Below are 12,963 nucleotides of genomic sequence, written 5' to 3' on the forward strand. Positions count from 1 at the left end.
CATGAGGTTCCTCCCAAAACATGGCAATTCTGCTTAGGCTGGGGCTTAAATCTGCTTCTGTGGTACACAGAGCTGCTGGTCAGCCGCCGCTTCTGTACACTGCCCGACCTGCCACGTGGGAGCAGCCCGTGCAGAGGCGTTTCATCTTCATGTGCTCCCTTTGTCAGCAATGACCTTCAGGCACCGTGGGCAGGGGGTGCTTGAGGAGTCAGAAGTGTATCTCCTGCAGCGGGGGCACTTTGCTTTGGCAATGGGTAGGGCTATCACCTTGTAAGAGGATTCTTCCCGGATAACACCGCCTGTTAAAGACGGCGTTATTACTGCGGAGTACATGTAGTACATCCTCGACTGCGCACCAAGGGAGCAGCCTCCGCTGTTGCAGAGCAGCAAAGCAGCAGCTGCGTAGCACAGCAGCCTGTCTGAACAGTTCTCTTACCTTCCAAGTTAATCAGAAAGGTCCCTCTGATGATGTCTGCATCTGACCGTGTTTCTTTGGGCAGCTCGCTCAGCAGGGTTGTCTGGGAAGCCATCATTATCTCGTTCAGCTGTGAAACACTGGATGTTTCTTCAGCCTGCAGTGCCTAGTGAAGAGAGAGAGTTTTCAGTCCTCCAAGCTGGTTTTTGTTCCTCAGCTCCCTCCTCCTAGGAGACGTTAAAAGGCGAACTGCTGGGAGTGGAACAGCTGTCATAGCCTTGTCATGAAGAGAGCACACATTTGTTTACACGCACCTAAATATAAGTGATTATGGTTAAATCCAGCATCAAAGCTGAGGTCTAGCCCTATAAGCTCCACAATGCTCCATTCTTTAAACAAATGCAAAGACCGTGGTTCCTAATCAGAGCGGATGATTTGAACCACGAGTCTAATTTACTGCCTTCTGCCAGGAGTAGGAGTACAGACTAGAACTAGTGCGTGCAAGGTTCCCTCCGCGGAGCTTCTCCAGTTACTTTGACGCTCGCCAATCATTTTGGAGGAGCGCTGCCAGCAGCACGAGGACAGGTGTGTCCAGAGAGCCCAGAGCTAGAGGCCAGTCACTGGCAGCATAGCTCAGGGGTCAAGGTGGGGCCTGGTACTGTTTAACTTAACTCCAGGGCAGAGCATAGGCTTAGCGAGTTTGCCGATGATACAGTGCTCTCGCAGCAGGCTGAAGGAGATGATCCTTCCTTGCTCCTCAGCCCTGCTGCAACACAGGGCTGGGTCCAGTTCTGAGCAACCCCGTAAGAGAGAGACGTAACCTTGCAATGTGAGTCCAGCAAAGGGCCGTAAAGATGAAGAAGGGCTGGAGCATCTCTTGCATGAAGAGAGGCTGACAGCTGGGACTGCTCGGGGAAGAGAAGGCTCAGTGGGGTCTTATTAATGTATATAAATACCTGGTGGTAGGGTGTAAAGGAGAGGGAGCCAGACCCTTTCAGTGGTGTCCAGTGGCAGGATGAGAAGCAGACAGCCAGAAACCGAAAGAGGAAATTCTAAGAAAACACTGGCCCACGTAGCCTGGAGAGGTTGTGAGTCTCCATCCTCAGAACTGTTCAAAACTCAACGGGACACAGGCCAGGCAGCCTGCTCTAGCTGACCCTGCCTGAGCACAGGGCTTCAGCTACACAATCTCCAGCAGTCCCTTCCCACCTCTGCTGTTCTGTGGCTTTTTGGCAAGTACAAAGCAGAAGAAAGTCTACAGTAGTATTTGTTTGTACAGCCAACACTACTCTTAGTTGCATCTTTTACCTCCATTAATTCAAACAGCAGTCCGGGCTCAATTACAATGACGGCTTCATGCTCCAAAGCGTTCTTGCCAGAGATGGACCCAAGGAAAGAGTCTCTCATTGCACATGCACCTTCAATTGCTTCCTCGATGCCAGGCTTCTTCCACGCTGAGCTTGTGTAAACCCAGCCAGTACGGAACACACCCTCTGAGCATTGAAAGCAAAGCAAACAAAAGGAATTTTAAATTTAGTGTCCTTCTAGTCAAGTGTTTATTAAATGAGTAAAAAAGACTGGCATATCTTTGCGTATTTGCATTCCTTCTAACTGTGCGATTAATCAGTGCACTAGAAGAATTCCTTAGACGTGAAACATGCTTTACCTTTCTTATAAGGGAGGTGCTGGAAAACCTCCTCTGCCAAGTGAGGAAGGATTGGTGCAAAGGATCTCACTACTACGTCTAAAGCCTCAGCTAGCACAGTTTGGCACGAGCGACGCTTCGGATCTTTTTCTGCTTCACAATAGAGCCTGTGAGACAGAGGTGAGAGCTGGGACGTTTTTGTTCGTTCACGTTCCTCAAGAACCACGCCTTCAGGCCTGCCATTGACAGGACCGAAGTCTGACCCTGCTTTTCTCCGTGGTCCTTCCTGGGCAAGCACAGGGGCGTGGGCACAGGACCACGCGCACGCACAGCTACATTTTGTCAGAGGAAAGGGGAGATCTTGTACAGGGCACGTTGATTTGCTTCGTGTGTATAGAAGAGCCTGCAGCTCTGGTCCCCCTTTGTTCTGGTTCACCTATGAAAGGCAGCGATGAGTATAAACACACACACACACACCCCCTTCAAACTGTACAAAGGTACCAGTCACACCCTTAGAATTCTTTACCCGTTTTTCAGATCAGTAAAGACATCAGCTCACCCACATAAGTGCTAAAAGCCCTTTGCGTCACCGTCCCAAATTCAGATGCACACACTTCGAGGCAGGAATACAGAGCCCAGAATCTCTCTTTAAAGATTTACATGCGAACACTTGATTACCTTTGACAATGGCTCAGTACCCCTCGTGGACAGAATACAGGAAGCACACTGAGACAAAACTATCAGGTGAAAGCAGCCAAGCTTTCACCTGTGCGGTTTAGTGCACAAGAGCACAATGTTTGAACGGTGAAATGTCCTCCGAGATACCTGTATGCGCTCAGTGTTCACCCGGAATGATACTGCCTCCAGCTCAAACTGACTAACGTGGTTTTCCCCTTTTAAAGGCACAGTAATGAACATACCTGTCTTTGATTATGCTGAAATAAAAGTTAGACAAGTTCCTGGAACAGAATGCTTGCAACAATCGAACAACTTTGCTATAATCATATTCTTTGTATGCTTCTGTAACCTGGGAGAGGGAGCGGAGAGAGAGAAGAGCAGCGTTATCAATCCGCATCACACCGCTTAGGGTGACAGCCCCCATGAGCCTGAACTTACAGAAACTAACAAGGAAGTGACACAAAGTCTGGGAGAATCTTTACTTTAAAAGATTGTTGGAAGGGAAGAAAAACCACATTAATTCAGTTAATAATTAGGACCAAGAAATAACTTCAATGCAAATTTGAGGGGAGTGAACAGGGGAACCCGAGAAATCATGGCCATTACTTTCTCACTCAGCAGAACAGTTCTGAGCAACAGAAATGGCTCAATTTTGGGCTAGAGCACGCTTACAAAGCTCTAAAAGATTTTGGCTTTTTTTTTAATATCCTATTCTAACTGTTTCTAAAGACTCCTAATTCGAGGGCTTGGGCAGCGGGGAGTGGGAAAAACTGGTCGATGTCAACACCAAGTTAAGAACATTATAACCAAAGCCTTCCTCTCAGAAGCTGAAACGGCCTTAAGGGAGCGCACGTTGCATTAAAGAAACCTGTGGTCCTAGTTTGCCTCCTTGACACGTACTCTTTACTCACACACTTAAAAGAATTTTCCCTAGAGGGTATAAACAATGGAAAACGCGACGCATTTTCATCTCGATGCAATTCACCCCTACCTTACTGCCGTAATCGTGCAGTAAGTGCAGCATGTATTGATCTACGATGTACATCTCCGAAGCGGGGATGGCATCGGTTTCTGGATTGAAGCCAGCCATGTTTCCCAGCATGAAGCGCACTGTATTCCGAAGCTGGGAACCAACCAGAAAAACAGAGCGTCAGTGGCCTGCACTTCAGATGAAACACAAAGCGAGAACAGACTACAATGAATTTACTAAAGGTGGCTGTTTTCCAGAATGATTGTTTTAACAGTTACAAAAGCATCGTGAAGAATGTACGCCAAAAGGAGCTATGGAAAAGTGTTAAAAAACAAACGACGCGGGGGGCTTAGACACAATACAGCCACACGAATCAGTGTGATAACAACTGGTGTCCATTTATTCCCAGACAGCTCTATTTTTATACCATAGTTAATTCATTAGTAAACACCATTACATCATATCTAAACACTATGATTCGTCACTGGTTAAATAGTTAATTCATTAGTAATCGGTTACATCATTTTTAGGCAGTATAATTCGTTACTTGTCATTAATTATGTATTAGGTTAATGAAAAGCCCCCCCTTTAATTACCTCACTTAGAAAACTTGTTCTACACACCTGCAAGAAGTTAATGAGACATTCGACCTTGGCTCAGTTCTCACTTCTCAGCAGTTTTTTAACCAAGGATCCTTGCTAATTAAAGTTTTGATAACTGAGCTGCAGAGCTCCAATAAGTAATTTCAAACAAAGAACTTTGTAAAACTGCACTTTTGCTACCTGAGAGCCGAGGTTCTGTTAGGTACTGAAGCAGACTTTTAAAAGCAGACTTTAAGCGAACTTTAGAATTATAGCTTTGCTAACTCAAAATAAGATTCTGGATTGCCCAAAATATGTCCATTTTCTTGAAGAAATCCCACAGAAAAGCAAAGAAAAGCCAGACTATAACCAAAGCATGCTGCAAAAACTAGTTTTCTCCTTAGTCCCCTTTGCTGTTTGAGCCACAGATGTAAAAAGTGGTGGCACCTCCCTCAGTGAAAAGGCTTGCTTTACTCTGAAGATGGAAAAGCTCTGCACTGAGTTCTACTCTGCCAGCACAAACCCCCGTATAGAGAGGGCCTGCCACTGCAATTAGCCTATTTGGCTCTTACCTTGTTGATATCATCTCTTGCAGAATTAAGTACAACAGGCCCGATCAGCACCTCAGTAAAAACATTCGATTCTGCCACCCACCAGCGGAGAACATCGGCACCGTATGGAGGATCCTTGGTGTGATCCTTTAGAGACAGAAAGGCACGTGGGTAAAACTGCCGGGGGTCCCGCAGCGTGGTGAGCGGCACAGCTCTGTGTTGTCCGTGCCACGAACACACCTGTAGGTGTGCCCGGAGGCCCCTGTCTTTGGAGCCTTCACCCTCTTTTAGCAAGATTCGCTGTTAGGCCATTCTAGAACGCGGGGAACCTGAGATAAACTCATCTTGCAGCCCGGCATCCTTGAACGCTTACTTACCATCAACACAGCAACGTTACTATCTAAAACTATGTACTTGTTCCCCCTCCGACTGTTTTCCACCCTGTTTTCAACTCTGAGTATGGCTTCTCTCCTTTTCGAAAGAACAGAAGCTATTGTGTGTTTTATAAGCAAGTCTTTGTAAGGATCGATTCTTTCATCTAGGGAGTTGTAGAATCTGCTTAGCAGCCTCGGAAAGAGCACCAGTGGAACTGGGGAGGGAAAACACCTCAGAGCATCACCTGTAGTGCAACCTCCCTGACCATGGCATGAAGTAGTAAACGGCCTCAGCCCAGAGCAGACAGACTGCTGGGGTGCAAGTGCTGCTCTGACCGCTCCACTGCCAGGCCCAGCTAGCAGGTTTCAGTCAGTTTGAAAACAGAGGTTCTTTTATTTTTTTTTTTAAACACTCCATTAGCAGTGTTCTCAAGTAAAGAGAAATCATTCTGCACCTTCTATATAATGCTTTTCTGTGAAAAAACAATGTGTGTGTGTGTGTGTGTGACTACAGCTAAGCAAAACAACTCAAGGATTTCCGCCAAACAGAAAAGCGGTGTAGCCAAAGTCTCTAGAAGAGCCGTACAGAGTTCTGCTGCGAGACAGCTGTGTAAGGAAAACCACGCCACGAGACAGCTGCAGAATCTGGTAGTGAAAAATTGTAACTAGCGATTCTAAGAAACTCAAAGAGTTTGACTTACTTCGCCTCCATTGATAACTACATCAGGGTCGACCACGTTGCCAATAGATTTAGACATCTTCTCCCCTTTCTCTCCAAGAGTAAATCCATGAACTACGAGAGTCCTGAAGAAAAGATTTTAGGGAAAACAAAACTCCAGTGAAAAATCTATGTAAGAACAGATTTCTAATGAGGATACTCCTAAATCAAATCACACAGAAATCCTCTATTTTGGTAAACCTGGGGCTTCACCTGTCCAGTTCAACCAGCCACCAAGACGCTGCACTACCATCCAAGTAACTCACACGACTTTATTTTTCTCATTTTATTTTGCCATGGGAGCAACAGGTTGTTTGCGGATACCCAGGGCACACCTATCTCAGATGAACTGAAGACAGAAGTATTATTTACTCTTTAAGCCGATACATTTCCCAGAACTGCTCGGCCTCCTTGCAGCTGACCCGCACTACCCTTCCCTAGGCTCTTCATCCTCCAGGGGACAGACGGGATGTCAGAGCTCCGGCACAAGACGGGCACACAGTGACTCTGAATGCCTTACAGCCTAACGTTCACTCCCCAGGGTCTCAGGGGATGTTCATACTGCACCTCCCACAATAACCCCTTGGGTTACGGGAGCGGGAGATGGCAGAACAGGTCTGTATCTGATAGGGCAGTAGGACAGAGCTAAACGACTGAGAAAGAAAACAGCTATTAACAGTACGATGGAAAAAATGTAAACACTAAATTCACTACAATCTAACCCAAGAAACGCTTTACATGGAAAATGCACGAACTGACAGCAGACACTTTGCAGTGGTTTGGTTTCACTTGTTTATGCACTGCTGCCCACACAGTCAAAGCACAGTATTTCATAAATGAACTGGCCACGTGTCTGCAACCCACACACTTACTTATATGGTGCTTTTTTCCTTGCTGCCACACTAGTTAACAGGGAGGATTGAAACCAACCTCCCAGCTGGTCTTTTCCTTCAAGGTATGTATCTGCTCTTTGCTCTGCACCTTTAAAAACAGAAGAGACTGTTCAAAATACCAGCCTGTATCTTCAGACAATTAACACACGTAATAGAAAATATATCAAAGTGGTTAGTAGAAGTTACTCTGCTCTTTAATCCCGGCAGGTAAGTTACTTTTATAAATGGTGTGTGGTTATTGGAGCATGGTACAAGCGATTCATTAGTGCCACAATTTTGTAAATCCAAAACTCACTGAACTCCAGAATTTAACAAATTAGTTTGCTTTCCCAAAAACCAAACTATGAAAACAGAAGCTATCATGCTCACAGTGCTTTGTAAGAAGGTCTCAAAATACTTTCCAAGTACTGCTGAACAATCTGAAGGGCCCGAGAAAAAGAGCACATACTGTGGGATTAATGAAAATCTGAAAGGCTGAAACTCCACCAGCTGGGAATTACTCGGGATACGAGTCACAGATGTAACGTGCCTGACCAGCCCGTGTACGGCAGCAGTTATTTCCAGAGGAGACCAGGAAGCTTTGGCAGTGACCGCAGCTCCGCTGTGACAGAATTTACGTTTCTGGTCACCAGTGTTCCAGGGATAGTAAAAATGTCAGGAAAATGTTAGGACATGGGAAACGGAAAGCCTGTTGTGGGAGAGAAAGGTCTGGAGCAGCCCTGGCTTGTTTAGCTTATCCGGGTGAAGAGTGAGTAGAAATATTATTCCCCACACACACCCCCCAAAAAAACCCCCAAAACCGAAAAAACACGCTAGAGAAGAACAACTGGAGCTAATGAGTACTGCTGGCACTGGAGAGGAAAAGGCACATAGACTGGGGATTAGCTGAGGGAACATTAAAAGCAGAAGAGCAAACCCAGCTTTTCCACAGGGTTGAAAGAGGACAACAACGTTTTAACGGTTTTACTGGTGGAATTCAGTCACTGTACTAAAAGGTACAAGACTTGTTGACTCAGAAAGTGTGTCCTTGTCCTAAACAACCCCAGACAGGTCAGACTGGCAGAGTGAGAACAGAATAATGTGGAGCACAGCAGAACATAGAAGACCAAGCCTAAAAATGTGCAAAATTGTACACATATTTGGCAGGAATTCAGTTTTGATTCTGAGAGTTGGTGGTGTCCTTTTCCAGACACTCAGACGGAAGTTTCACTATTCAGTTTTTATCTACTAGCTCCTTTTATCCTCTTTGAGGACCCCTGAGACAATGCTGCTTTCTGCTGCTGACACACTTGATTTATTTGTTTAACTTAATGGAAGTTTCGATATTTAGATCCATCCTGCAATAAAAGGAAGTTCAACATTACAAAGGTCAAGGCCACACAGTTCCAGCTAGCGCAGGAAAAATGTGTGGGTGGATGTCATGGGTTTATTCCTTCAAGAAAATCTACAAAGGGTTTGGGTTTGAAAAGCAGACTAAGTAAGTAGGGATCAGCCTTTCTACTAACAGACTGCAAAAATACTTGTCAGGACGAGATTAAATAAACCAAAGAGTATTTGCAGTCAGGAAGAAAGAGTGGAAAATTTGTAACAAACACATTTGTTATTTACAACTAGTTTACTAGCCAGTGGTTTTAAAGAAGTGAACTCTTCATGGAAATGCCAGTAGTTACAACTCAGAGAAGAGTTTAAACAAACAACTGATCGCGAGCCGCCAACTGCCTTGGTCTTTCCTGACAGAGCTGGTCCATCTGGCAGGCTGGCTAACGCGCCTCGCCGAGTTAGCAGGGGCCTGACCGTTTTAACTCTAAGACACAGACACGGGTTCTGCCCGTACCAAACCTGCCTCTTCAGTGCACGGGCAGCTGCCCTACCGGCGTTTCGTTAAAGTAGCGATGTTATATATAAATTAATTAGAACAGTGCACGTTTCTTTGTGAATGGAAGAGTGTGTCCAACAGCCCAGAAGAGTTTTCAGTTGTTTATTTTACAGTGAGGTAGAGTACAGAGGTCATTACAGAGAATTACTATTTATGATCCTCCTGGTTTGGATTTCAAGATTCCAGATCTTTGATCTTACAGACCTTGACTCTTAGATTAAACGTATTGTATTTTAATGCCAGGAATGAATCAGCTAAGATAAATTCAAGTCTCTCAGTCAGCACAAAAGTTAAACACTTCGATAGGCAAGTTGTAAAATAATCACATTCGTTCAGTTAAATATTAGCCAATGAGATAGGGCAAAAAAATTATGATGTTGAAAACTGCCATCGTTGCCACACAAAACTATGGGCAAAAAGCTGCGTGTGTGACTTTTACCAATGGCACACCACATCGCAAGAGAGTCCAGCACGCAGTTTTATACGAAATACTTTGAAAAATAATCATCTCAAGGCTGCAGTGCAGCTGGCACTCTGCCCATGAGGGAAATGTCAAGACCTGCCAGAGAATTTTAAGACAGAAAAGAATTCTCTAAACTGGATACTCCAAAGACAGCTACCGAAATAAGCGCTATAAAAAGGCAGAACAAAAACTGAACTTCAAAGCAAAAATGATAATAATAAAAAGAAAGGCACCACAGCACTGAATACTCAAAATTAGCAATCGCTTTTGAACCAAGTTTTGCTTTTACCACCGGTTCTTTTGGAGGCGGTGAATTAACACTCTTCCACCTCAGAGCAGTACTGTGAGCGTGAGTTCATTCATCGTCTGTCAGTCGCCTAACGGCCGGTTCAGCCCTAACCCATGACATTCACAGATGAAGCAGTCAGACTCGTATTTTAATATTGCACAAAAGAATATGGAAAAGGTTCTTTCAAAAAATATTTGAGGCCTGTGCAGCAAGAAGCAAACGGGATGAGATGGCAGCATTAGGCAAACGGAGCAGTAAAAGCGAACAGTCTCCCCAGAAAACCTCAGCAGCAGGGGGTTTTCAGAGCCTGGGGCACGTGAGGATCTGCTCTCCGTGGTGCAAGCAGGGTAGTGTTTATTTTACACACAAGCTAGTTCTATCTGTACATTTTGGGGTTTGTGACTGCAGTAGCTAAATCCCTGATGTTACTGTGTAAGTCGCACCTTCCTCCCTGCCACGTCGCTGATGTAGAACGGTGTGGTTCATTTGTCCTTTAGCTAGAGGTGGTACCTTTGAGACACCCAGGCTGGAAAAAGGAAGCCAACCGTAACTTAATGAAAAAAGTGCCACTTCAAGTCATTTCCATCTGAACTACAGCCAGCCGCTGTGTGAACACCACAGGGCAAGGGTAAGAAATACACCTGTATCCAGGCAACCTGTGATTCAGGCCACTGAGCAATTCCTTTAACCTGTTCAAAAACCTCCTACTGCAGGTTCTCTCTCTCCTCTTCCTCCTCCCCACCCCATCCCAAACCTCTGCATCTCATTTAATAAGCTTGGTCATAGCTAGTTCAAGTCCAGAGAAAACTCAGGCCTAAGGTCCCCAAGTTGCAGAGTCATTGGAGAGAATGACTTATTTTTGAAAGACTGGAACCAGCAGGGAAATCCGTAGCGCCTTTTGTTGCTGCTAGTTACCAACAGACAGGTCATCGATTTATAATTTTCAATAGCTCGAGTTCATGGCAGAGTAGAACAGTCATAAACACCAGTCTCACAGTTTTAGCCACCTATTACATCCTCCAGCTGTGCTGAAATTAACTCACGTGCTGCCGGAGAACCACTGCCACGCGTGATGCTGTCATCAGGAGGCAAGTGGTGACCACCGACCTACGCCAAAACGAGCAGGCAGCGTTTACAGGTAGCACGCCAGCTTCCATATGCCTCTGGGCTTTCACGGGTTTAAGACACAGGAAGTTCTTCTTCCTGCTATGACGTTCTCTAAGCAGTTTTGGATTTCATCCATTTGTCCCCAAGAGTTCTTTGGGGGTTAGCCCTGCCGGTTAGCCTGTTTGTAGGCCTTGCTGATTATTTGTACTGACGCAGCAGGAGGTTCTGCAAAAAGTTTTACAAGCTGGAGCATATTGGGAAATACAAGGCAAAACCAGTAATTCAACAACTTCTCTTGCAAACTGCATTTTTCATAAAGGCTAAATTAAAATAGTAATTTCATATGAATCACTAAGACTGTACTTCCACTCTGGCAGTGGCTGGGAGCCTCAATTACATCAGAAACAAAGTAATGAAACTTTGAGATGACACTTCATTTTAGTGCTTCCACCAACTTTTGAAACAGTGGGGCCACTCCAGTCGTGTCAGACAGCAGAAGATTCCTTACACGCACCAGCTTCCAGCAAGTTTCATGAAAATAGGTGACTAGATAGAGATGAGGAAATTTTGATGGTTCCATGAGAGAAGCAGCCTGTACTATGAAAGACCCAACATTTATTAGACATCAGAGAATCCGTACGGGAGCCTTACACAAATTATCAGGGAATATAGAGCCTTGCTTCTGCTGTTGCTTATTAAACACGGCATCTTTCCTGTACTCAGGATTAGGGGTAGATTTTGCACGCTGAGATGTCAAGCCCTTAAAGAGCACAGGTAGGTAACTGCGCATAAAATACCGCTACTTTTCGTACCTTTCAAAGCCAAACCAGAAACATTTTTAAAGAGTATGAACTTCAATATATGTGAAGGTCTTCTAGAAAAAGAATGTTTGCTGATGATACTATTGCCTGACCACGTTGCTAAGAAATAAAACCTCTGGTACGAACGTGTTTTATAATACAAGATTGTTATCATTCAATTGTGTACTGAGGGTTTAAAGTCCAACAGACTTGATGTATGGGACCAGACTCCTCCTGCAGAAAGGACTCCTGACTTTGGACTATCCTCTAGGCAAACAGTGGGTATTTTAGATATTTTTATGCAGATATATATCTGCTACCTGCTGAGAGGCAACTACTGGCAGTAGGAGCTATAAATAGCATACAGCAAATACAAATATTTTAAGCCACAACATACTGCTTTAGTTACTGAAAGTAATCAGAAGTGAAAAAGGACGCCTACGCTGCTGAAATCACAAAACCTGCTTAGACTTAGCAGCTGATCTCAGTTTTGTTCTGCTTCAAGCTGAAATTCAACTGGAAATAGTTTGAGTAACCAGTGAGCAACGAAGCGCCTTGGCCATTTGTATTACGAAACTTCTGTGATCAAAACAAGTACGTTTTGATTAGAAGACAGATGGCACATCTCAGGGCGGAATCAGTCAGAGTATAAGAAAAATCTCAACTTCAGCTATGCCAAAAATGAGTTTGCCAACATTAAACCCTTATCTTTACAAGCAAAAGGAGCTTTACGAGAAGTCACAACCAGTTTGCTGCTGGTATAATCTAACTCAGCCATAATACCAACACCACGATGCAGAACAGTTATATTCTGTTCTCAAAGCATTTTAAAAGGAAGATCCACATATTAATTCTGTACCTTCCAAAACATGAGCCCAGGACGTTCCACTGTCGAACCAGATGTCTAGGACATCCTGTCCCTTGACATAATCCGAAATATCATGACCACCAGCCTATTGGAAAAACAATTATTAAATAATGCACATAGAATACTCCGTATCATCGATGCTTTTCAAAGCTAGAAAATAAAGTAGATTTGTTTTCTGGACCAGTTTTGTACAAGCTCTGCTACAAACTTCATGAACACAAAATAATTCAGGTAATTTTTCACAACAGTTTTCAGATAATTACTGATGAAAACCCAAAACAGAACAAGGAAAAATTACCCAAAAGCTGAGATGGCAGAGTAACTCTATGGGTTGTGCCTACCCTCTGAGCACGACTGTTGGAGGAACAATGAACAGTTAAGGAGAACTCAAAAATTCTGATCTATTTTAATGACAAAGACCTGATATATATTTGAGCTCATAATTTGATTAATTGGGATGTCACTTTCCTCCTGACCTAAAAGGAGGGGGAAGATGGAGATCTCTGCCCTGAATTAACGGCACCAATCTGATTGTGTGTATTTTACTGTACTCAGATCTCACTTTCTGAGTATTCCTTTCACAGGACACCGCTCATGAAGGTACAAGATTGAGAAGGATCATGGGAATACATGAAGGTTTTATATTATTTCACATCACTGAACCGTCTCCAGCACATCTGTATTTATAGTAAAAGATCTACCTTCGCTAAGGCCTCTTTTGACAGTAGTTGTTCA

General features: G+C 44.3%; 1 protein-coding gene across 1 annotated transcript in view; it reads right to left on the reverse strand.

The window, feature by feature from the left end:
• Positions 1–147: 147 nt before the first annotated feature.
• Positions 148–12,963, reverse strand: part of IARS2 (isoleucyl-tRNA synthetase 2, mitochondrial) — a gene marked incomplete at its 5' end in the record, with an annotated part of 27,355 nt that continues 14,539 nt past the window's right edge. Inside the window, 11 exons of the mRNA XM_010131833.1 lie at positions 148–299; positions 437–581; positions 1,724–1,908; positions 2,082–2,227; positions 2,981–3,087; positions 3,730–3,861; positions 4,862–4,987; positions 5,916–6,018; positions 6,805–6,913; positions 12,220–12,313; positions 12,930–12,963. Of these exons, the coding sequence (XP_010130135.1) occupies positions 148–299; positions 437–581; positions 1,724–1,908; positions 2,082–2,227; positions 2,981–3,087; positions 3,730–3,861; positions 4,862–4,987; positions 5,916–6,018; positions 6,805–6,913; positions 12,220–12,313; positions 12,930–12,963 (1,333 nt within the window). The remainder of the gene's footprint in view (positions 300–436; positions 582–1,723; positions 1,909–2,081; positions 2,228–2,980; positions 3,088–3,729; positions 3,862–4,861; positions 4,988–5,915; positions 6,019–6,804; positions 6,914–12,219; positions 12,314–12,929) is intronic.

Source organism: Buceros rhinoceros, unplaced genomic scaffold (assembly GCF_000710305.1).
Source record: "Buceros rhinoceros silvestris isolate BGI_N320 unplaced genomic scaffold, ASM71030v1 scaffold5230, whole genome shotgun sequence".
Classification (NCBI taxonomy): Eukaryota; Metazoa; Chordata; class Aves; order Bucerotiformes; family Bucerotidae; genus Buceros; species Buceros rhinoceros.